The sequence below is a fragment of the Podarcis bocagei genome, assembly GCF_964188305.1.
Source record: "Podarcis bocagei genome assembly, chromosome: 14".
In the NCBI taxonomy this organism is placed as follows: domain Eukaryota; kingdom Metazoa; phylum Chordata; class Lepidosauria; order Squamata; family Lacertidae; genus Podarcis; species Podarcis bocagei.
This window is the reverse complement of record NC_138139.1, coordinates 11,838,778-11,863,422: the sequence shown is the minus strand read 5'-3', so window position 1 is coordinate 11,863,422 and position 24,645 is coordinate 11,838,778. Positions and strand designations below refer to the sequence as shown.

Here is a 24,645-nt window from a genome sequence, read left to right as displayed (position 1 = left end):
GTGGATCTCCAAGGTTTTAGACTGAAGCCTTTTCACTTTTTGATACCTACCTGGAGATACCATGGAGTGAACCTGGGGCTACCTATATGCAATTGTGCATTGGCTCAAAGCTTGAGACATCCCTGATTTTTAAGTAAGAGGTAAAGTTAAGAAGGTAAAGGGACCCCTGACTATTAGGTCCAGCCGTGGTCGACTCTGGGGTTGCGGCGCTCATCTCGCTTTGTTGGCCGAGGGAGCCGACGTACAGCTTCCAGGTCATGTGGCCTGCATGACTAAGCCGCTTCTGGTGAACCAGAGCAGCACACGGAAACGCCGTTTACCTTCCCGCCAGAGCAGTACCTATTTATCTACTTGCACTTTGACGTGCTTTCGAACTGCTAGGTTGGCAGGAGCAGGGACTGAGCAACGGGAGCTCACCCCGTCGCGGGGATTCGAACTGCCGACCTTCTGATCGGCAAGTCCTAGGCTCTGTGGTTTAACCCACAGCACTACTTGCGTCCCTAAGTAAGAGGTAGTGCAAGTATTAAAGGAGCCCTCCCTTGGCACATTGCCTATGGCAATTGTCACACGGTCTCAATCACCCTCTTTTGGGGAAGGTATTTAATAGGGTCGTGGCCACCCAACTGCTGCTTTCTACGAAGAATATTGGTTAACCAGAACAAAAATAAACCATTTCTGGAGGGAACCTAAAAATAAAGAGATCACACCACAGGTAAAAGTAAGCAAATCCATTTATTTTCAACCAAGTTTGATTGTTCTCTAAAATTCTGCATACTGACAGATAAATAGTAAAAGAGTTTAAGATTTCAAACAAAACATTTTAAAAAATGAACTCAGCACATGTACATGTGGGAAAGCCATAGCTATTATTTAACATCATGCCAACACCACCTGATGGACATGGTAGAAAACTGCATAGGAGAGAAATGGTAGCTTTGCTAGCTCTTGTAGCATCCATGGTTTTGCTCAGTTCTAGCCTTTAAATCTGATGCACGCTGTTAACAGTCACATGGAAGGAAAGTTCCCAGAGTTATTTATTCATTTCTCCAAAATATAGGCTTCCATTTACATCCATGAGGCATAAAGTAAACATGAGTATACATTAATATCTGAATATTGTTTTTAAGAGCTATATTTTAGTGCACTTTAGTGAATCCCTCCATTCAGACATCCTTGAAAGAAAGGAGAGAAACAGCTATACTTAATACCTGTCTCTCAGCTTTTGCTGACTGGTCACTCTGTGCTTCTGCATCCTGTATCCTCATGTCCTCCAGAAAGTACATATTGCAGCTTTGCTTCATGCAAGGGAAAGGCAACCTGTAGACATCCAGATGTTGCTGGACTAACTCACATCATCCCTGACCACTGGGCCCTGCTGGGTGGGGTTGATGGGAGTTGGAGTCGAATAAAATCTGAAGGTGTTGGAGGCTGGTAATCATCTGGATTGGGTGAAGCTAGAACCAATGACGGGCAAGGACACCCTAGATATAAGAAGGTGGACCGATGGGGTGGAGGGGGAGGCTGAGGCTAGTGGGGCAGTGTCCCACTCACCCTAGTGGACCAGCCATCAATGTCAAGAGGGCCTCAAAGAGCCCACCCCTGCTGTATGCCATAGAAGGGAATGGAGAGGGGCTGTAGTTGGACACTGCTGAGACAGCTGACAAAATCGGCCCTTCCCTTCTCCGCTGTCCCCCAGTCACTGGATGGGATCTCATGGGCTGTGTGATGCTGTACTTGCTTAACAATACCTACGGGCCACCTTTCAACGGAAAACTCACAAGGCACATTACAAGTGAAAAGAATCCATACAAAATCGAAAAACAGCGCAACAGAACTTACGTCAACACACGTTTCAGACAACCTAAGGACAGCGAGAGTCTCTAATAAGTCTCAAATGACAGATGTGGGGAGGGTGTTTCCAAGTTCGTGTGTCTACAAAAGGGGGCCATGTAAGAACACTACAGGAAAGCATTCCACAATCTGGAGGAGGTTGCAGAAAACCTCTCCTCTCCTCTCCCCAGCTGCCTCCTGCCACCCACAGAGCAACAGTCTTCTCCTACTGTTTTACATTTCATACAATACAGAGCTCATTTACAAAGTCTCCAAAACACAGTGCAACTGGCTCTCCCCTTTGCATTTCCTCTGATGTGACAAAAGTTGCACTATTCATGTGCATTCAGCATTTCCCCCAAACATGGCCCTCACATGGTACACTTTCCTGCATTATACAGAAAATTCTCCCGAGGTTCTGGAAGGAACGAGTCTTATCATTCCAAGAGGGAGCTTTCACCTAGTCAAAGGTGACTTTTATCATGGATGTTTGGGAGTTATTTGGTGACTTATCCTATCGTATTTTTAATCTAACCTTAACTTTTGTAAATCACACATTTTAAAAACATTCATTGAAGGGCAGTATAAAAATTATTTAATTAAAGCTGTTGTGCGCCAAGGCTTGTGGCGGCCAACTGCTCACCACTGTTATATTGATGACCACAGCACAGCACACTATTATAGAATCTACCTTTCTCCAGATGTAGAGAAGGACAATGTTTGGTGGGCCAGTAGAGTGTCAACCCTTGCTCTCATTGTCATGTTCACAGTGATGGGTACCATTTTGCGGGTTTCTTACTTGTTATACCAGCCGAACAAGAACTGTGACCTTAACTTAGCACTACAGTGGATACAAGCCATCACCTATTAATTATTGACTGATTTTTAAACAAGCTGAGAGCAACTCTGAGCAGCATTTTAAGATGGGAGATAGAATGTTTAAATGCATATAATAAAAACAGCACTCTTTTCAACCTAATCAATAATTATCGTATCAGAAAGCAGATGGGGTACGACCATGAGTTCAATGCAAATCACACACCAGTGTTTCGTTGGGCTGAAGAGGCATTACACTGGCACTGCAGACAAGTGAAAATGTTGAATGTTAATGTTTTCCTTAACTACATATCTGAAAATACACATGGATTTGAAATCCTTCCCTAACGTTTTCCTGTATCTGTTTCCTTCTACTGGAATCATTCCAAAGGATTTCTATGAAGCAAGACATTAAAAGAGTGTGTCAAAGCACTCGTGCTTATGGAATCTCAGCCTGGGAATTTAGCCTTTGGGAAATCAAAAATTGTAATTTTACAACTCAGAAAGTCCAAATCATGCCTGCTTGTCACCAATTATAAAAATAGTGGTGATCAGGCAAGCTTTGTTTTGAAGAGAAAAATCACTTTTTCACTTTACAGATTAATGACTGTGTGGGGAATATCATTGATTATTTAAAACTGACCAATTTAATATGAAGAGCAACACTTTGACACTACCAGGACTGTGGTTAATCTTTTCTTAATAAGTCTATCAAAATTTTGGTTTCCTGGTTGAATTTTCTGATGAAAATTACTCTCCCTCAAAAATGTTATAAACCACCCAGGATCAAACATACTGAAATGCTGGTTCAACTGTGTCAATTCTCACACTTGAGCTATAAGAGCTAGAAACCTGGGCTACAAATCAAAAAAGCTTCATAACTAATATCACCTTTTTTTTTTAAGAGGAGGTGTTCTGTGCTGCAGCTTTGAAAGGTCCCATTTCTCTCATTCACTGAACAGCAAAAAGTATCACAACAAATGAATGGGAAAATGTCAGCCACTTGCAATGTTTTTGTTCTGCTGCAACAGCAACTAGTATTTAAAATACAGCAGAGATAAGTAGTCAGGAGATGCTACGTATGTCTAAACTTTCCTGCAAACAAAGCCATTTTATTGCTGTATACATGCGCCAGATTCACTCTGGTTACCCAAGGGGAAAAATGGGTCCAATGCTAGTCCTACTCTAGACTTTGGAGCCACCAGAAACAGCAAGCCGATATCCATCTTTACTCTAGTGGTATCTTCGAATTCAACAGACAACGGCTGCCGTTCATGCCTATGGATAAAAACGAAGTGCTATTCAAACATAATCCTTCAGTGGTGCAAAACCTCCGTAACGAATCTGCCCCTGACCATTTTTCCTGTTCTGGTTTCGATTTTGTCTTTTTTGCTGCTGTTCTAATCTAGCTTTAATAATTGGATCTGATGGCACGGTATTATGTTTTATATGTGCTGCTTTGACAATTTGTCACAGAATTGAAAAGCAGGATATTGATTTCATAGAATAAATAAATACATAAAGTGTGCCCAATGAAATCAAGGAACTTAAATTAGTCACACCCATTAACTTCAATGAGCTGAGTAGGATTATCAATAGATACAATCCACCATCTTTTGTAAAAGATGCTGCAAATATACAAAAGATGGCTATGGGTGGTTTTGTACTTTCGTCTGCCCATTAAGGGCAACCTCTGTGGGAACTATGACACACACACCTGGTTTAAATAGCAGAACCACCATGATACGCCACAAAATGAATCTGGGAGGATATTCAAAAGCAGAATTATCTTGTTAGATAGCACAAAGAGCTGCTCTTTAAGGAACACAAGCTCAGTGCCTTTGGCCATGTGGAATATGTCGTGTAGCTCTTTTGATTCCAGCTTGTATTATAATGCAAAAGTGCAAGCGTTAGATCTATGTGCCATGTGATCACCATGGGAAATAATCAGTACAATTAAGGGATGCTACTGATGCAGTATGAGGAAGGACAGGTCAAAACTTCTGATGGATTCATGCATGAGCCTTTCGAGGTGGTCTCTGGAGCCTAGTGTTTTTAAACACTGAAAACTGAGATTCTTGGTACACAGATGGCGCTAATTGCAGTCCTGTGCTAAACTACAGAGTCCTGCTCACAGCCTGAAGCTGCATTCTTAAGAAACCAGTATCCTATCCTCAGGATAAGACCCAGTCCTCCTATTAAAGGCAGGTATCAGACATGGCATCACATAAAACAGCAGCCCCAGTGCTGTTGCGAGGTGCAATGATATGACTTGTGCTTCCAAAGCTTGGCATTTATGTGCTGGTTATTGCTGAGTCACAGGATGACTCAGCCTACAACCATGGGACAATCGTGGAGATTTATCTTATAGCAGAGTGCCTGCTTTTGCAATACTGGTGCGAAACTGGTATAAAAGATGCAAAAAAAAACCCCACCATGAACCACAGGAACAGTAGGCAAGGCTTAAGAAGTTCCTTTCCACCGTAAGCCACGTTAATGAAAGAATTCAAGTAGTAGCTGATCTTATGAATAAGCTGCTGTGACCTGTACAAGTACATAACAGAAAATAAATACCTTGCATAACACCTTGCATAAAAGTACCTATACTTTTACTTAGTCCCTTGTCAGTGACTGACTGACCCTGAGCATTGGGGGGGGGGGGAGGCAGGCACCTAGCAGAATCGCCTGTCAAGTCTCCAGGGTGCACACTTATGCAACTTCACTCCTGACAAGGAGGGTGAGAGTTGCCTTTCTTTTGGTAACCCCCTGGCACAGCCACACACGTCCTTCTTTCCATTAGGTTAGAAGAGCGGGGTTTTGCTCCTTTTCTCCACGGTGCTCAGGATTCTTCCATCACCTTTTGACACTGATAAAGTAAACAGTCTGGAAGAGCCGGACAACGGGATCTGAACCACAGCGACAGCATCCCAGCATGGACACGGCAATGCAGTAAACAGGGGACAGATGGAAGCAGTCGGCATGATGCTATTCCCTCACTACCTAAAGGGAGGAAAAAATGGTTTTTTCCCCTATTAATGTCATCGTAATTTCATCCACAATACATTCCTACAGTTCTGTACAAAGCAGGTTATCAATTAAAAAAACATCAGTCTGGGTTTGGCACAAGACAGTGTGATCAATTAAGAACCACAATTTTTTTGGCACGCAGTTGGTGTGATCAAGTCCACTTTCCAAGAACCAAGTATCCTGCAGATTATCAAAATACATTGTGCAAAGATAATGGGGTTATCACCTTGCAAATGTGAACTGGCTTCTGATGAAGAAGGGCTGACCCTGGTTATAACTGGCCTGTTTCATTGCCTGCCTAGGATCATCCTTGATACAAATCTAAAGAAATCCCAAGCTACTTACCTATGATATCAACTATATGTAGGTTCAGCTTTTGCTGCAAAATGCTTAGGACGGCTGACAAAGATCCCTGAGATGATGTCATCTTTAGGTTTTGTTTGACATCATTCGAAATGGAGAGCCACAGTTTTCCAAATTCATCAGTGCTCATTTTCATTGGCCTGAAAATGCAATATGAAATAGAAGCAGATTTTGCAATATGTACTTAGAAGAGAAAGCTGTTCCCAAGAAGACAATGAAAACAAAAGTTTCTGCCCCACCGTGAAGTACTTTCACATTATCCTGCAGCCTGAAATTGTCAACCTAAACAAGATTCCATTAAAATTGTCAGCTGGGCTGTTCCTTAAATGTACTGGACTGGCATCTTCTAGCACAGGTATGGAATCTAGTCTACAAGTTGTCTTTTTACACTCCGAGGACATGCATATGGAGATCAGACGGACCAGAGAAAAAGACATGGTTTCCCTTCCACTTTTAGAGTGGGGAAGACCCTTAAATGTTTTTTCCCCATGCCCTCTCCTCTCTGCACTCATATGTTTCGAATTACCTAGGAAGCACAACTTTTCGATAATGAAGAGTCTGAGAAACAGAAGCGCCTGTGGGTGGGTGGGTGGGTGGGTGGGCGCGCACGCACATAAGCATGAGATATGACAAAATATGATTACAAACAAGATAAAGCATAGCAAGCGAATTCAAATCAATATTTGCTTTAAAACACTTCGTTTGTTCCCAGCTATTTCGTGTAGGTACCTGATAAAATCCAACAGTTCTAAAGTTACAGAAAATCTGAGGAGTGCATCAGACTCTAGAAAGTAACTGATGGACCCAGAGAGCATCTCTGAAGAGCACAGCCCCTCCATCTCGACACACGTCTGGAAGCTTTCTATGCTCTGAGCTTCTACTGCAGCAAAGTGGCAACCAAGGCTTTCTGAAATCTACAATAAAACAGGAGGGGGGAGAGCCAAGAGGTTTACAAGTATTTTAATATCACCACTGCCAATATTTCTTTTAAAGGAAAAGCAGTGGTAAACTTAATAGAATCACAGAACTATAGAGTCAGAAGGGACCCAAAGGGTTATGTGATCCAACTTGTAGCTACTGCTCATGTTACCTTAAAATGTTCTGCGTGCTCAAATTCCAGATTCACAGCTTTAAGTACGCAAGTGCTTTTGTTGGCAAGAAATAAGAAGAGTAGGACAGAGTCATCTTTCCAGATTTTACAAGAGGACAAAACCAGTGTTTCGTTGCTGCAAAGCTCTACGATTTCCGAATGAGGGTGTTTGGCTGCTTCTTCTGGTAAGTAAGGCATCAAAGAGAGTTGCTGGGGGGCCGTAGCACTTGGAGCACTTGGAGAAGGCTGGAAAACTTCCATATTGCCATCCGCAAACAGAGAGGACAACGAAAGTCTGTGACCCAAAAGCTTCTCATTCAGTTCAGCTTCCGGCAGAGAATGAGACCTATCAAGTACCACCTTTGATTCAGAAGTTCCAGCGGAACTCAGTGAAGATTTCCTTAATCTTAGGTGTCCATTGTTTTGGAAGAGGTTCTTGTTCCTAGATATCCCGTCAGGAAAAGGGCAGAGGGAAGGGCCATCAGCACTTTCGATACTGGATGATTCCTCACTATTTTGGGTTTTGCTTGTTTTTGACTTCCTTCTGAGCTTCTGAGCGGTGGAGTCTCGCTTGCCCATCTTAGTTTTAAAAGGACACAGAAAATGTATGTTAATTCAGGGAAGGAGGGGGGAACACACAAATTTGGGTATAGCCTACTGTTTAAGGTAGTACATTGCAACTTTTTCAGACTCCAGAGCTACCTTTTTGCACAGCGTGAATAAGTTGCATCTTAGGGCTTCAGATTATGATGGGGTTCTAAATGCACACACCTCCCCCCCGACCCACAAATTTCAAATTTTACATAATTGGTTAAAAAAAAGTGGGGCAGGCTAAAACAAACTGAATTAAACATTTTCACATATGCTAAGTAGGAAATCATAAAGTATTGCCATGTGAAGGTATTTCATATGCAAACTGTCTTATTGCAAAATATGCTTTAGACAGACTGTTAGTTGCTGCCTCGCCTATGGACCTGTATGAATGGAAATATAAAACTTTACTATTTCTATTGTCATTGTCCTTTCTGTTAGAATACACACCAGAGGTGGTGAAGACGTACTGCTACAGGGCCTCTTAAACCTAGCATAGCTCAGGGTCTCAGCATGTCTTAATTTGATCATATGTGTTTTTTCTCCTTTTTCTGTGTGCTCTCTCTTCTTCCACTCTGTTATTCCCCTCTCACTCCCCTTCTCTTTGGAACATTAAAAAAATATATAGGTAGTGGTATCACCACCCACATTTTGATAGGGGCACAAGCCAGTTATGGGATCCCAGCCTATTAACTGAAAGACGAGTGCTTACAGGAATAAGAAAATACAGTCGTACCTTTGTATCCTTTCAACTTCCAAAATGTTTGGGAACCAAAGCACGGTTTCTGATTGGCTGCAGGAAGCTCCTGCAGCCAATCGGAAGCTGTGGAAGCCCCGTTGAATGTTCGGTTTCCAAAAACAGTTCACAAACCGGAACACTCACTTCCGGGTTTGCAATGTTCGGGAGCCAGAACGTTTGAGAACTAAGCTGTTCAAAAATCAAGGTACGACTGTACAGGTGTTGCTTTCATAGTTTTGGAAGTATTTTCTGAGGACTCATGTCAGGGGAGGTCAAGCCAACTTACTCAGCAAAGGGGATGTTAACTCACATGCCGTTTAGGGTCACTGGTTGTGCTGAAGGCAACATGGCAACAAGGCAATGCAATCTTACCCCTTTGGGATGCTAATCCTGCATATTAATATCCATGCTGTGGCTGTTAAACTGGTGGAGGATATAAAAAGCCACAGGGAAAAGGGAAACAGTAAGGCATGTACTTGGCTAATGTTTGTCTTCCGTGGAAAAAAGGGGGTTTCCAAACTGTAGAAGGCCAAGAGATGCAAATCATGGGACTTGCATGAACACACTTAGTGGGAGGGACTTTCAGGTATTCAGCCAGAATCCAAGCAGAATCTTTGGGGTACGCCCAGGGGGTTGCACGAACTCAACAGACCGCCTGGAATTTTTCTTATTGAACAGCTGGCTCCTGTAGCGGATTGCTACTTTCGCAACTCCCCTCAACTTCAAAATACTTTTGCAATGCAGGCCGGGGGACAGATTTCAAGAAGGAGAACGCACTATTGAACACACCAAAGAAAAATAATGGATCTTCCAAACTTGGACCCTGTTCACATGTCAGAAAATATGTAGTAAGCAGGGTGAGAGCTCAGAACACATGCTTGGAAGTTTGGGGACATATCCTTTAAAGGGTGGCCCAGCCCCTCCTATGAAACCGCAATTAGCTGCCATACCAGACTGATGCTGCTTTGAGACCCTAAGCCAACAAAGAGTGTTGACGCCAGTAGACGCTTCTCTTCCTCTCCCTCCAAAGGACCAGTCATTTCTTGCTCAGGCTGGAATGGAAAGTTGCCAACAATATGCTCTGCAAACGCACTGCCTTCCAGAACAGACTTGGCGTTGTCTTCTTTTTCTGCTTGGCTTTCCTTCTTGGGGAGGTAGCCTTCTTTCCCCCATAGTTTCTTCACTCCATCTAGCTTCAAACTGTTGGCCCTAAAGAATTTGCAATCCGGAAAAGTCAACACAGTGATCAGGAGGAGTCTCTCAAAGAGCTTCTGAAAAGTCAGACTATTCTTGTAAAGTCTTTCAGAAACCCAATTTTCCTATGTTGAACAAGCTGAAGATGTAACCTAATCCAGGCTTTGCCAACCTGGTCCCTCCAGGTTTTTTTTTTTTGACTACAACTCCCATCATCCAGTGCTGGTTGGGGATGATGGGAGTTGTAGTCCAAAACATTTGGAAGGCACCAGGTTGGCAAAGCCTGCCCTAATTGGTTGCCCCTTGTGATATCTGTGGGTTGCAGCCAAAGTTAATCCTGCTCAGAGTAGAGCCATCAAAATTAATAGGCCTGACTAACTTAGGTATATTAATTTCAGTGGTCCTACTCTGAGTAGAACTCAGCTGGGTACAACCCTGTATTTTTCCCATTGGGGTGAAGAAGAAGAATGGCATGAGGAGAAGAGTCAGCTCCCAGCTCTATTAGCATGGCAGGTGCAACATGACTGAGAGCCCAACACAGCTACTTTTAAATAAAAAGTTTTGGGGGACCACAGAATCATAGAGTTGGAAGAGACCACAAGGGCCATCGAGTCCAACCCCCTGCCAAGCAGGAAACACCATCAGAGCACTCCTGACATATGGTTGTCAAGCCTCTGCTTAAAGACCTCCAAAGTAGGAGACTCCACCACACTCCTTGGCAGCAAATTCCACTGTCAAACAGCTCTTACTGTCAGGAAGTTCGTCCTAATGTTTAGGTGGAATCTTCTTTCTTGCAGTTTGGATCCATTGCTCCGTGTCCGCTTCTCTGGAGCAGCAGAAAACAACCTTTCTCCCTCCCCTATGTGACATCCTTTTATATATTTGAACATGGCTATCATATCACCCCTTAACCTCCTCTTCTCCAGGCTAAACATGCCCAGCTCCCTTAGCCGTTCCTCATAAGGCATCATTTCCAGGCCTTTGACCATTTTGGTTGCCCTCCTCTGGACACGTTCCAGTTTGTCAGTGTCCTTCCTGAACTGACCAAATCATAGACTTCCCATGAAGTTTGGATCTTACAGAACTAAAATTCTAAATGCAGTTTATAGTTCAGGTGTTAAACCCCAGGACCTTATGCATTTCATTTCAATATTAAATAAAATGCAATGTGATTTGAATTAATACAATCCGGCTAATGCAGTATTGGGGGGGGGGGGGGGGAGATGGAGGCTAACCTAGCAATGAATTATTGCTGGTGAAAGGGCATTTTTGCTTACTAGGCCAGAAAGGCAATTGCTTTTTTCCGCAGAGCCAGCATTTCACTATACAAATAGCAAGATAAGAACAGACAGGGAACTCAACTACATATTAAGTCGTTGCTGAAGCGATGAGAGATACTCACTCCTTCTGTCCAGTCTCAGCACTATTAACAGAGATGTCAGACCCCAGAGAAAGTCCAGTTGGAGATTGTCTGCCAGTAAAACCAGACGCTGAGAAGCTCTGGGAAAGTGATAGCCCATAAGGTTCAAAATTCAGAGCTGAAAAGATGGAAAATTACTCATCAAAACAGAAGACCAGATTTAAAATTATTAGAGAACAGCCTGCTTCTCCTGTAATCTGCGTCACTGATGATGATGTTCTGACAAGAATATTCCACATTCAGCATCTTAATATTAAATACCAGTAATTAGTGAAACCCTTGTGCTTTTCAGAAATACAGCACATTTTGAATTCAAGACGGAATCTATTCTGAAAAGAGGCCTACAAAAGCAACAGTTCTAAAATACCAGTTTTAACAAAAAGCATCTTTATTAAATAGATGTGCATATCAAATATTGCAATAGACTATAGAATATAATCAAGCTATTCTTCACATTTAAAACCACTTGACTAAACATTAAAGAGCAACAGGCATTTAATGGGGAAGGCAAACTCCAATAGCTGCTCGTCATGGAGCAATTCATATAGCAATTCATGAAGTGGAGAGTGGCTTGGCCACTGTGAGAACAGGACTGGACAGACCACTGGAGTGATCCAGCAGGCTGTTCTTATGAGTGTCTGCATTTTGCAATATTTGAGGTCTGGTAAAAGCATGTTTCATTGCAGGATCATAGGTTGGCTACTATGGAAATCACACTGCCAACACCGTAGGGCCCTGAGAAGCTTGAGACCAGCTTACTTGAAAGACCACCTATCCCTGTCTAGATCTGTAACTTAACATATTTGACAGAATCTCATCCCAATCCTAAAATGTTTTTTTTTTAAATGATATTTATTGAGAATTTAAAATTACAGAAAGAGAAAGGAGAAAGCAAGAAAAAAGAAAAAAGAAAAGGAAAAAGGTATACAAAAAAAGAGATTAAACAATATGTCAATAAAAACAAAAGTCAAAAAACAACAAAAAACACACACAATACATCAGAATCAAAAAAACAAAAATAAACAAAAAAATTAAAAGCAAATCCAATATTCCCAAATCCTTATCTTTCATTAACTTGTTTCATCGACCTCCTCACACCTCCCTTTTTTGTATTCTAGTTATTAGTTATCTCAGCAAATCCTCTCCATCTTTCACAATATTCTGTCATAAGATTACCTTAATCTATTTTAACCTTATCTTACCATAAAAAACCCTAAAGCTTAAAACTTAAATCTTGTTTATACCTAATTCTTTTTATTTATACATAATTCTTTTTAACATTTCTACTAAAGCCAAATAGTTTCATTCCAACATTTTTCTAATACTCATTAATTTTACAATGATTTTCTAAATAAATCCTAAAATGTTGGCCATGCATGCTGATAACTGCAAGAGGGGGGGGGGGAAGGTGCGTGTTTTTCACTCCATAAGACACACCTAATCGTAAGACACACCTAGTTTTTAGAGGAGGAAAACAAGAAAAAAACTATTCTGAACGAAACAGTAGATGTATGATTTTTGTGGTTCATTCTGTGGCCACAGACATGTGATTTGACGGTGAGTTTGGGGTAGCCCAATGCAAAAATCCTGAGAATCCATGTGGATCCGTGCTTTGTAACCACGTTTTTGCGCCCCACGAAACAGTGGATGTGTGATTTTTTTGGTGCAGGCTATAGCCATGGACAAGCTATGGGATCTGATGGTGAATTTGGGGTAACCCAACACAAAAATCCTGAGGATCCATGGGCTTTTTCCTCCCCCCTCCCCTGGCAGCCTCCTTTACCAGCAACCTTATCTCCCTCCCGATTGCTTGCTGATCAGCTGCTTCCTTTCAACACCCCCTTCCCTCTTTCAAAAAAGAAAAAGAAAAAAGAGCATGATCTGCTTTTTTCTCCCCTGGGCAATTCGGCTCCAGGGACCACACATTCGCTCCATAAGACTCACAGACATTTTCCCTTACTTTTTAGGAAGAAAAAAGTGCATCTTATGGAGCGAAAAATGCGGTACCTCCCCCCCACACCCCAAAAAGGCACTGTCTCTCTGATGCATACTCATCATGGAACAAGGTGCAAAACCAGTGGGGGAGTTCCCCCCCCCCCTAAACTTTCCATGCAGTCACATATGCTTGTCCTAGGACTATACTGGCTAGCATTTGCAGGAAAAGAAAACACGCAGTTACCTTTTTCCTGAGACAGCTTCTCCTCTTGTCTTTGGTGATGAGGTTTATATGGCGCTGCACCACGATCCAGTCCTTCTGCCACAAATCCATCTAAGAAAGATAAGGAAGCATCTACCTGCGATGAATTAGGGGGAGAGGTCAAAAGGTGATGATTATTCAGTTATCAGCCTCTTAAGAAAATACCATCCCACCATCTAAATTTGCTCTTAACTACTATAACAATTAAATACTCCAAGTGAGTGTGTGTTTTTCACCTCAGCCTCACTGGTGCAGTTAAGAAATCAGAAGGGAGAAAATGGGGGTTACAGCTGTAAAAGATTAAGCAAAAGAAAAGAATAAGGGAAAAATTTGATAAAATTAAGTTTTGTTAGGATTTGCTGAAATAACTTTTGAAATTGGGATGTAGAAAGGGGAGGTATGGGGACGTCGATGAAGTAAGGTTTAAGGAAAAAAAGGATATGAAATTATACATGTTTGTTTGTTTGTGTGTTTGTTTGTTTGTTTGTTTATGTCTATCAAAACTTTGTAAAACCAATAAAAATTTTATGGGAAAAAAATAAGAAAAAAATAGAACAACCTAAAATTGAAAAGGAAAAAAAATCAGAAGGGAGAAATCCTAGCATGTTGCCTGACATAAAAGCCGAACATTATCCATTAGCTTCTATTCAAAAAGGCTATGAGATCTTGCTACTCACAGTGGAAGCGAGATGCCTCTATATAGGTTCAAACTGTCTGTAATGTTTGCACAAGATTTAGAAACATGGTACTCTCCTCTCCACTGTGTTCTTTTTATCCAATTTAAAAACCTCTTGGATTTGAGCGTAATGTAACCAATCTCGCACCTTATTCTTTAGTTTCTCCAAGCTCTGCAACCTCCAATTGTCTCCAATTTTTTCTATTATTTCCCAATATTTCGGCCAACCGGCCTCCATATTGAGTCTTTTTCGGGCCTTAGCCTCCATTGGTGATAACCATCTCGGGGTCTTATTTTCTAATAAGTCTTTGTATTTTGTCCAGACAATAAATACTGCTTTTCTGACAATATGGTTTTTGAACCCTTTATGAACCTTTACCTTGTCATACCACAAGTATGCATGCCATCCAAAAGCATTATTAAACCCTTCCAGATCTAGGACATCAGTGTTCTCTAAAAGTAAAAGTAACCAATCCTTCATCCAGCAGAAAGCTGCAGCTTCATAATATAACCTTAAGTCCTCTCCACTGTGTTCTGAAGAAACATTCATATCCCAAGGATGAAGCAACAACACACCCAGAGATGCGATGTCATTAACTCACCACTACGTCCTTGCAACTAGCATCCACAGGGAACAGTTGCTTCATCAATTCTTTGTTTTCATATAGATGCTTTAATTCAAAGGCATACTGCCTCATGCAGGTATCCAAGGAGGTACTGAATTCCATGATAAGCTTTTCAACAGTTTTTGAACAGGTGGTATGAGAAGCTATTTTAGTGGCTGCAGCCACGATCCAGGCTTTGGTTTCAGGAGAGGCATTGTTCCTAAGTATCCTATGCAAACTCGCCAAGACAACTTCTGGATCCACGTTCTTCATAAGGTACGCATATTCCCCCAACACCTGTCGGAGGACAGTTATAAACACCATGATCAGCATATGAAGGCTATGAGCAATGAGGAAATGAAAATTCGCCTCCGTGTCTTGCATTTGTGCAAGAGCACAGAAAAAGTCAAGGGCGTAGAAAAAGCCACTGAGGTGTGCAGAGGGAAATCTGAATTTCAGAACACCCCCCCCCCCCGAGTTTGCAGATAAATTAATAAGATGTGCAATAAGCCGACACCTGAGCTGAAACACAAACTTTTATCCTCAAAACTTTCTTAAGCAACCCAGAATGGCAGAAAGAAATTTTACTGGACCCAGAGGAGGAAACAAGCAGGTTTCAATGTCAAAGTCCTAGGTCTGCAGAATTTAACACAGCTCAAAGTACATGACTGCAGTCCCACTGAGAACATTCAGCAGCAAATATTTTCAAAACAAAGTTAAAAACAAGTCACAGTGTAGTTACAAAAGGCATAATGATTTCACACAATCCCTCTCTGAAGTCCTACAGGGATGCTGCCAGTCAGTCTTGACAATTCTGAACCAGATGAACCAATGATCTGATTTGGTATAAGGCAACTTCTTGTTTCTTATTGGTCATACAAGCTGACCTCAGAAATGTAGTTGTCTAGTAAAAACAAGGCAATCTACTGAAAAACCACAGGTTGCCAACCATACTGAAAACTGATCATGGGACAGGTTACTAAAAATGTCACATTTTATTGGGTAGCATATGATTATTATAATTTATTTTTAAAAATAATAATTAAGCATGCAGCTGTCAAACACAGAAACACTTGTCCCTAGGTGTGAAAGAACCGTCTCAGCCCTTGAAAAATCATGATCTATGAAACAAAGGATATTAAAAAAAATAGATTTGGGGGGTTTTCTCACAAACCACCTTGTTCCTGGTCCTTAAAAAAATAAAAACCACACAAATTGTAACCTTATCAGTGCAAAACAGAAGGACTTCCTTTTTTGGGAAACTCAAGCTTCTTAGAAAAGCATGAAGACCACTCCTCTAGGAAGGCAGCAGCCCTCTTAGTTTCAGTTTATCACTGCTGGGAATTCGGAAATTTAATGCTGGAGGTGTGAGAAGCGGAAACACATGTTTAAGTCTCACAGTGAAATCAGTGGAATTATGAAGCGCTTAACCTTGGCCCAATGATGCCCCCTGCCGACAGCTAAATAAAAGAACAGCATCCTGTCACTGTGTGAAACAAATGACCATTTACACACAGACAACTATGTCTCAACTTCCCTTAAAATATTATCACAACTCAAATTTCAATTGCCTATGCTGTACCTACAATTCCCATAAAGGTAAAGGTAAAGGGACCCCTGACCATTAGGTCCAGTCATGACCGACTCTGGGCTTGCGATGCTCATCTCGCTTTATTGGCCGAGGGAGCCGGCATGCAGCTTCCGGGTCATGTGGCCAGCATGACTAAGTCGCTTCTGGCAAACCAGAGCAGCGCATGGAAACGCCATTTACCTTCCCACCAGAGTGGTACCTATTTATCTACTTGCACTTTGAGGTGCTTTCGAACTGCTAGGTTGGCAGGAGCAGGGACCGAGCAACGGGAGCTCACCCTGTCGCGGGGATTTGAACCGCCGACCTTCTGATCAGCAAGTCCTAGGCTCTGTGGTTTAACCTACAGCGCCACCCGCGTCCCTACAGCGCCACCCGCGCCCCTACAATTCCCATATTTCCTTTCTAATCTGTGTCTTTTCTTACCCAACTCATTACTTGAAGGAATTTCTGTGGATAAACTGCATTTTCATCCTCTAGCAGTGCAAGATAGGACTGGACAGCATGAAGTCGCAGCTGGCTATCTTCCTTTGCATCTTCAAAACCTAGAAAGGACATCACAATATATTTCTCTTTCCCGATGTATGTGTGTGTGTGTGTTTTCTCTCCATAAATATCACAGTATTTTAATATTCTTTTGGAAGCTGCCCAGAGTGGCTGGGGAAACCCAGCCAGATGGGCGGGGTATAAATAATAAATTATTATTATTATTATTATTATTATTATTATTATTATTATTATTATTATTATTATTATTATTATTATTATTAAAGACAAATGACACTACTCCCTACTTCCGCTACTGAATTTTGTATATTATGCTCACCTTCAGCAAGGAGCTGCAAGAAGCTGTTTGGGATGTCAGGGTGCATTTTATCTCCTCCTATGGAAAATACTGCATTCATAGTCTGGATGAACCATTCATTGTCAGGAGCATATGTGTCAGGAAACATTAAGGAAAACTGAACTTCCACAACCATATAGCAATTCTCTGCAGTGTTTTCTTAAAGCTTACTAATGCACATTTAGGAGAAGCAATACACTCATGACGTAACCATTCCAGATGCATTCAAAGGATATTTTTCAGCTAATTCTGCTATTTTGCCAACTATGTTGATGATGGTATACTCCTCCTTACTTTGAGTAAGGTAGTCAAGCATCTTCTGTACTATGACAGTGACATTCTGCCCGTTGGTGATTCTATACAGTAGTTCCAATGTCTGAAGAAAGAAAAACGTTAACCATGCCAATGTTCAGCTGTCCCCAAACAGAACAGCAGCATAATAAGCAACATGCTTCAGGGTTGTGAATATGACCAAAATATGACCAAAGCCATGCTCTGAATAAACAAGTACCATGCATCTTAACATTTACAGAGCTTTAAGAATGGGTTAACATGAACCATAAAGGAAATGCATAAGAACGAACGTTTCCTGCATACGCATCAGCAAGGGAACTTCAGAAATCACGCTGCTGAGCCATTCACGTGGCGCTGTGGGTTAAACCACAGAGCCTAGGACTTGTCGATCAGAAGGTCGGTGGTTCGAATCCCCGCAACAGGGTGAGCTCCCCTTGCTCGGTCCCTGCTCCTGCCAACCTAGCAGTTCAAAAGCACGTCAAAGTGCAAGTAGATAAATAGGTACCACTTCGCCGGTAAATGGCATTTCCGTGAGCTGCTCTGGTTTGCCAGAAGCGGCTTAGTCATGCTGACCACATGACCCGGAAGCTGTACGCCGGCTCCCTCGGCCAATAAAGCGAAATGAGCGCCACAACCCCAGAGTCTGCCACAACTGGATCTAATGGTTAGGGGTCCCTTTACCTTTACAGTGGTACCTCTGGATGCGAACGGGATCCGCTCCGGAGCCCCGTTCACATCCAGAAGCGAATGCAACCTGCGCATGCGCGGGTCGCGATTTGTGATTCACTGCTTCTGCGCATGCACATGATGTCATTTTTACCATCTGTGCATGCGTGAGCGGCGAAACCCGGAAGTAACGCGCTCCGTTACTTCCAGGTTGCCGCAGCATGCAACCCGAAAATACTTATCCCGAAGCTACTTCAACCCGAGGTATGACTCTACCTTTTTACACAAGTTTGCAACTGCATGTGCTTGTGTCCACACAACACACATGGAATACAGTGGTACCTTGGTTTACAACCATAATCCGTTCCGGAGGTCCATTTGTAAACCAAAACAGGTTGTAACCCAAGGTGCGCTTTCGCCATTGGGGTCTACAAAAAAAATTGGTTTGTAATAATAAAAAAATGGGTTGTAATCCAAAAAAATGGTTGCAAACCGGGACACGCACTTCCAGGTTTGACGTGTTTGTAATCCAAAACATATGCAAATCAAGACATATGCAAATCAAGACATATGCAAATCAAGACATATGCAAATCAAGACATATGCAAATCAAGGTACCACTGGACTGGACTGCAGGCGACAACCTCACCTAGAAATCTGCATGCACTCTGCTTCACAAGGGTTTTTTTCTTTTCAGCTAGAAACCCAATCTATACTAACAATTTTATTTCATTTTTATTTGGCATTCATGGATTGGCTACTCCTAATGGAAAGAACAAACCAGTACACTCCCAGATACAAAAGTAGTCATTAGTTCCAGATGGGTATCTTGCTATGCTGCCACTAAATCAGTCTAAAGGTAACATTTTTCATTTTGCTCAATATCTTTATGTCAGAAGTTAAAGAGGAATGATAACTTCTTTCAAAACCATCTAATACAGTGGTGCCTCGCAAGACGAAAAGAATCCGTTCTGTGATTCTCTTCGTCTAGCGGTTTTTTCGTCTTGCGAAGCAAGCCCATTGACGGATTAGCGGATTAGCGCTATTAGCGGCTTTTAGCGGCTTATCTGCTGATCGGATCAGCTGATAAGCGGCTTAGCGGCTTAGAAAAGGGGGGGAGGGGGAAAAACCAGCAGGAACTCGCAAGACATTGTCGTCTTGCGAAGCAAGCCCATAGGAAATTCGTTTTGCGAAGCACCTCCAAAACGGAAAACTCTTTCGTCTAGTGAGTTTTCCGACTTGCGAGGCATTCGTCTTGCAGGGCACCACTGTATGCACATTATATCTTGCACAAACATGGGAAGCTGTCATTCTTACAGTAAATATCACAAATCCCCACAATGGGGGAGCAATATTAAGAGAATACCAATTTGCAATTTATTACTAAAGATTGTGCTTGTTAAAATTCCACTTACCTCTCTTTTAATAATGGGATCAGGGTGATCCAAGCACTCAATTATTGTCATTTGGTGCTGCAGTGCCAGGGCAGGATCCTGCTGGACAACATATGTTAGGGCCTTTAATCCTAGAAAGAAAAGTTACTGAAAAGAATGCAAGCTGAAAACACAGGCATTCAGAATCAAACGCACAGGGTTGTGACAATCGGGAGAACTTACCCAAATATTTCAAATTAATTTTAGGCGACAGGACAAATTTTCCAATGCATTTGGCGGCCTTCTCAAGTAGATCAGATTTAGGGTAAATTGTGTAAATTGTCTGGACACATTCAAACAAGATTGCTGCAGGAAGATCAATGATAAAGAAAATGATAGTTTCTGTAAAAACAAATAGGCACATGAATATTGAACAAGTCCCATTAGTTTATAGAGACATCAGAACTTTGGTGCTGTGGCCTTTGTTGAAAGCACTCCTGAGCATGCGGACTTTTATATTTCTAGCACTTCATGTTCCATTTCTACTGGATAGGCTAGCTGCTTCAGCAATGCATTTCTTACATTGTGAAACACCCTTAGTTACCTTCCGATCTATGTATGGGTACCTTTAAAGGACCACATTAATCCATGTGTTAAGACCTTCTGAGGCTCTTCTCTGAGTTCCCCTGCTTGCCAATGCTCAGCAGGTGATAATCACCCAGAAAGTCTGCTTATGGAATGATCTCTCCTGGACAGCTCAGGTAGTCTCATGTCTTTTGACGGCAAACCTAGAATTGCATCTCTCGTCACCACTATCTGCCTTAGTTCCCCCAACTCGCTTCCTGCAAAGGTTAGTTCAGGCACTGAAATCTGCCCTGTATCCTTTGTTTAGAAAATGTGCTGCAACCTACCATACGTAATGTTATGGTTTATCTCTGCTCTCCTTAAAGATTCATCCAGAACATCATACATTAATTCGCTGGTCCTGTTACAAAGAGAGAAGGTACAATGGTTTTTAACACAAAATCAGTCTCACGATCTCAGTCCTAAGTAACTTTTCATGTAGTCCAACAACCCCTTATGATCGTTTTAAGGGGGCTCCTTCATATCATTACTGGAGCAGTGGAAAAGAATGAGCCGCGTCAACAGTTGAGGAACAGATGGCAAACCCTGCCCCTTGCAAAACATATTGCTTTATTTTTTGTTTCATGGGAGTACGGTAACAAAGTGAGAGAAACCAACGTGAACTGTTGAAAAGTTCAAGCCAAGAAGAGAAAGACTACCTTGGATCATCTTTTCCAAGCAGCCCCAATATTCTTAGAAGCTGGATTTGTAACCAAGGTGCTGGCACACTGTGATAATTGAAGTCTACAGGGAGTTTTCCTCCCACTACCTGCTTTAGAATAGCGACAAAGCTGCCAGTCAAGTCTTTGTATCCAGAAGAGTTTTCCTAGACAAAGAGACAAAGCACACAGAGACCTTATAGAAACAGAAACAAAAGCTATTAATGTTTCACTTACTCATTTGTCTCTCCTTGCCTTTTCATGCAAATGTTTTCTCCTCCGATTTTAAAAATCAAAATAAAATACAGCCAAGAAGCACAAAAATGTGCAAAAGAAACTCATTACGCCCATCAAAAGGTCCTAGGTTCAATTCCAGCATCTCCTGCTAGGGTTGGGAAAGACCCTAGCCAAAACGCTGGAGAGCTGCTGCAAGTCAGTGCAAGAGATACTGAATGAGATGGGCCAATGGTCTGACTCAGTAGAAGGCAGCTTTTCGTATAATAATATGTCAGAGGTGCACAAACACTGGCCTGAGCAGACAGAAATGCTGCAATGCTGATGCACAGTTAAGGTTTCTCTTGGTCACTTCACTGAAGGCATAAGCCCAGGTCATATTGTGCAGTGTCCAGCGTTCTATGTCTGCTAGCAAAATACCTTGCACATTGATGAGTTGTAATGATATCCACAAGTGGAATCCAAGTTAACATTTGCACTAGTGCAGGGGTGGTAAACCTCTGGCCAGGAGATCAATCTTGGCTCATCAAGATGCCCTATTTGGCCAGTAATGCCATTTCTCCCAAACCACATCCACTTGCCCATCAGGCTGGTGGGAGGACAGAGTTTAATACTGCATTGGCTCCACACCGTCCCCAACAGGGAACAGGATTTAATCCCCATTCATGAGCTGAATGGTGAGAGTGCAAAAGCACTCTGAAACAGCTCAAAGCTTCTCCTTTAAGCAGGCAGGTGGCCAAGAGGACCAAGGATCCCCGCCCCACACCCGACTTGAATAAATGCAGAGCGACTTCAAATAATTACTTAGTACTTTTTGCAAAGTTCTTTAAAACAGCCCCAATGCTGCTGTTCCAGCAGCCAGAGGCTCAAACAGGAGTGGTGGAGGAGCTGCCTGAAAACCCTTTGCAAAAAGCTTTTTGAAACTGCTGCACCTCTTTTCCTTTAAACATCAATGTTCAAAGTAGGGGGACAGGTGTTTCAAAGAGCAATTTTGCAAAGGGCTTAAGGCCATTGACCCTGTAGAGGCTGAAACATGAGCAAAGGGGACTGTCAGAAAGCGCTTTGCAAACAGCAAAAAAGGATTTGAAACGGCTGCATGTTCCCAGCTGGCTGCCAGGCACTTGGGAATCCTGTGCAAGGGATTTTAAGAGGCAGGCGGGGGTCATCCATGTGTCAATCATGTGACATCATGTAACTGGAAGGCAGGCTGTCCCGTCCATCTGTAAAATTTGGCCCACAAGGCTGATCCTGAGCCAAATGCAGCTAAAAAGCTTTCCCACCCCTGTGCTAGCGGAAACTTGTCGCATGGCACATTGTGGGGTCTCTTGCACAATAAAATTAGCAGCAGCTGTGTGTGCACTCTCTTGTGCAAAGAAATTCCACTGGTGCAAAACAATTTCCCAGTGGAACAAGTGTGCTGCTAGGTGTTTTTCGATGCAGCACATGGTTACTCAGTGCTGTTGCTGTTTAAGATCCTCACCTTCACCATTTGGAGATAGATGTGCAGCGAAGCAGCCATAACTCCCACATCCCTGTCGCAAAGTGCCTTCCGGAACTTGTCGTGGATGTGCTGGACTTGGTTGGGAGCAATAAGGTAGAACTTGTACAAAGCTTGGACTGCTTTTCTTCTGATAATTTCCCTAGAAGAGACAAATCAGTGCACCTTATTGGCAGCCAACTATACTATTGTTTCATCCAGATATACCTTAAGATCCATGCTTATATCACAGTTCTGGAATTGAACTCAGGTTCCCTAGAATTTTGCAAGCAAAGACATACTTTGAATGCTGAAGCTTATCTTCTATTAGTGGAAGGACAGCTGGAATCATTTCCCGCGGAAAGATTTGGCTTGCCACAGTCAGAGCCATACACACTTCCAGGAGGTTAGTACTCTGCAAATCCTGTCAAGACACATGAAAACAAAGCCGTTAATTTCCCCCTCATGTTAAGATCTCTCATAATGCACAGTGGTACCTCTAGTTACGAACTTAATTCATTCCGGAGGTCTGTTCTTAACCTGAAACTGTTCTTAACTAGAGGCGTGCTTTCACTAATGGGGCCTCTTGCTGCCACTGCGCCGCCGGCACACAATTTCTATTCTCATCCTGGGGGAAAGTTCTCAACTCGAGGTAACTCTTCTAGGTTAGTGGAGTTTGTAACCTGAAGCATTTGTAACCTGAGGCGTTTGCCACTCGAGGTACCACTGTATTTCAAAACAAATGAACACAAACAAACAGAAGCTGTTTACAATTTTTACTTCCATAAGCAACACTCTGTTAGGCCTCAAATTTGCCAGGTTTGAATCCAAGCTACAGCTTCACACTACATAAGGTGGGGAAAGGCTTTTCTGCTTTGGGTATAGGACGGTGAACCAACCATGAGCCAATATTATGGCTCCTGCGTGGGGCAATTAGCCTTTTTTGACTCACACTTCCTCTTTAGCAACCCATGTGACCACCTCCTTTTGCGGCTATTTGGAGGGCATGTCCAGGACCTGAGTAAGGGACGCGGGTGGCGCTGTGGGTTAAACCACAGAGCCTAGGACTTGCCGATCAGAAGGTCGGCGGTTTGAATCCCCACAACGGGGTGAGCTCCCGTTGCTCAGTCCCTGCTCCTGCCAAACTAGCAGTTCGAAAGCACACCAGTGCAAGTAGATAAATAGGTACCGCTCTGGCGGGAAGATAAATGGCATTTCCGTGTGCTGCTCTGGTTCGCCAGAAGTGGCTTAGTCATGCTGGCCACATGACCCGGAAGCTGTACGCCGGCTCCCTTGGCCAGTAAAGCGAGATGAGCGCTGCAACCCCAGAGTCGGTCACGACTGGACCTAATGGTCAGGGGTCTCTTTACCTTTACCAGGACCTGAAGGGGTACAGGATTTGGAAAGTCTGCTCCTCCTCCAACCAATTCACATCCCTGGTCCAGGCCTCTGTCCCATCTTGGCTGTTGTGCCATTACACCTGCACATCCCATAAGCCACGGTGCAAACAGGATGCTGCACTACACTGGCCTGATTCAGCAGACCTGTCTGACGTCGTGTCGGTATTATCTCATGTGGCAATGGCATTGGGGCAGGGGGCGTTGCTATATATCCCATAGCCTCTCAGCAAGTGGATCAAGAATAGGATTGTTCCCTGGAACTGCAATTTCAAGTGGAAGATCAGTGTGGCTAGGAAGGGAAACCACCACTGACAACAGGGGACAACACCGTCACATCTCCTCCTGAGAGGTCTCTACCATCAAGTCTGCTGCCTGGGGGAAGAACTGTGTGGCAAGAGCTGCCCTGTCCTCTTGGCCTGGACACTGTCACCTGTCCTCCTCTTGAAGTTGGGGGATGGCGGAGAAGAGTGCTTCCAACAAGAGACCACTCTTTATCAAGACAAAACCACCACTAACGTCAGCGAAAAGCTGCTGCTCTTCCAGACAGCCAGAATCCCCATTGACAAAACTATGTAACTTTGTGAAAACTGTTACTTGATGAGCTTGCTTTTACCTCCTCCTGCCCAATTCCTTTTTCCTTGCATGCCGTGTCTTTTTAGATTACGAGCTAGAGCAAGGACTGTCTCAGTACTGGTTTTTGTAAGCCACTCCCAGAGTTATTTTGGCTGAAGGGTGGGGCATTAATAAACGTCTTAAATGAATAATTACTAAACCTTTCTCTTTTTGGATTTTTTTTTTTTGCAACAACAACAACAAAAGTCCCACAGCACTGGTTCGATTGTCACTGGGCTTAGAACAGATTTTTTTGAATGGGGAGGGGTTGCAGGAACCAACACAAAGATTCTGTGTCTCAATAGCTGCATTGTACGCAAAAGAAA

At 42.8% G+C, this 24,645-nt stretch overlaps 1 protein-coding gene across 2 annotated transcripts in view; it reads right to left on the bottom strand.

Annotated features, from left to right (window-relative positions):
• Nucleotides 1-713: 713 nt before the first annotated feature.
• AP4E1 (adaptor related protein complex 4 subunit epsilon 1) overlaps nucleotides 714-24,645 on the bottom strand; it is a 29,397-nt gene continuing 5,465 nt past the window's right edge. For both annotated transcript variants that reach the window (XM_081169989.1, XM_081169990.1), the window contains 17 exons: nucleotides 22,610-22,731; nucleotides 22,311-22,470; nucleotides 20,597-20,763; nucleotides 20,225-20,298; nucleotides 19,557-19,679; nucleotides 19,356-19,465; nucleotides 17,217-17,356; nucleotides 16,963-17,075; nucleotides 16,563-16,681; nucleotides 14,546-14,845; nucleotides 13,250-13,364; nucleotides 11,053-11,188; nucleotides 9,407-9,665; nucleotides 7,127-7,705; nucleotides 6,766-6,950; nucleotides 6,019-6,176; nucleotides 714-5,646 (listed from right to left, as the gene is read on the bottom strand). In XM_081169989.1, the coding sequence (XP_081026115.1) occupies nucleotides 5,486-5,646; nucleotides 6,019-6,176; nucleotides 6,766-6,950; nucleotides 7,127-7,705; nucleotides 9,407-9,665; nucleotides 11,053-11,188; nucleotides 13,250-13,364; nucleotides 14,546-14,845; nucleotides 16,563-16,681; nucleotides 16,963-17,075; nucleotides 17,217-17,356; nucleotides 19,356-19,465; nucleotides 19,557-19,679; nucleotides 20,225-20,298; nucleotides 20,597-20,763; nucleotides 22,311-22,470; nucleotides 22,610-22,731 (3,021 nt within the window). In that variant the 3' untranslated portion in view covers nucleotides 714-5,485. The remainder of the gene's footprint in view (nucleotides 5,647-6,018; nucleotides 6,177-6,765; nucleotides 6,951-7,126; nucleotides 7,706-9,406; nucleotides 9,666-11,052; nucleotides 11,189-13,249; nucleotides 13,365-14,545; nucleotides 14,846-16,562; nucleotides 16,682-16,962; nucleotides 17,076-17,216; nucleotides 17,357-19,355; nucleotides 19,466-19,556; nucleotides 19,680-20,224; nucleotides 20,299-20,596; nucleotides 20,764-22,310; nucleotides 22,471-22,609; nucleotides 22,732-24,645) is intronic.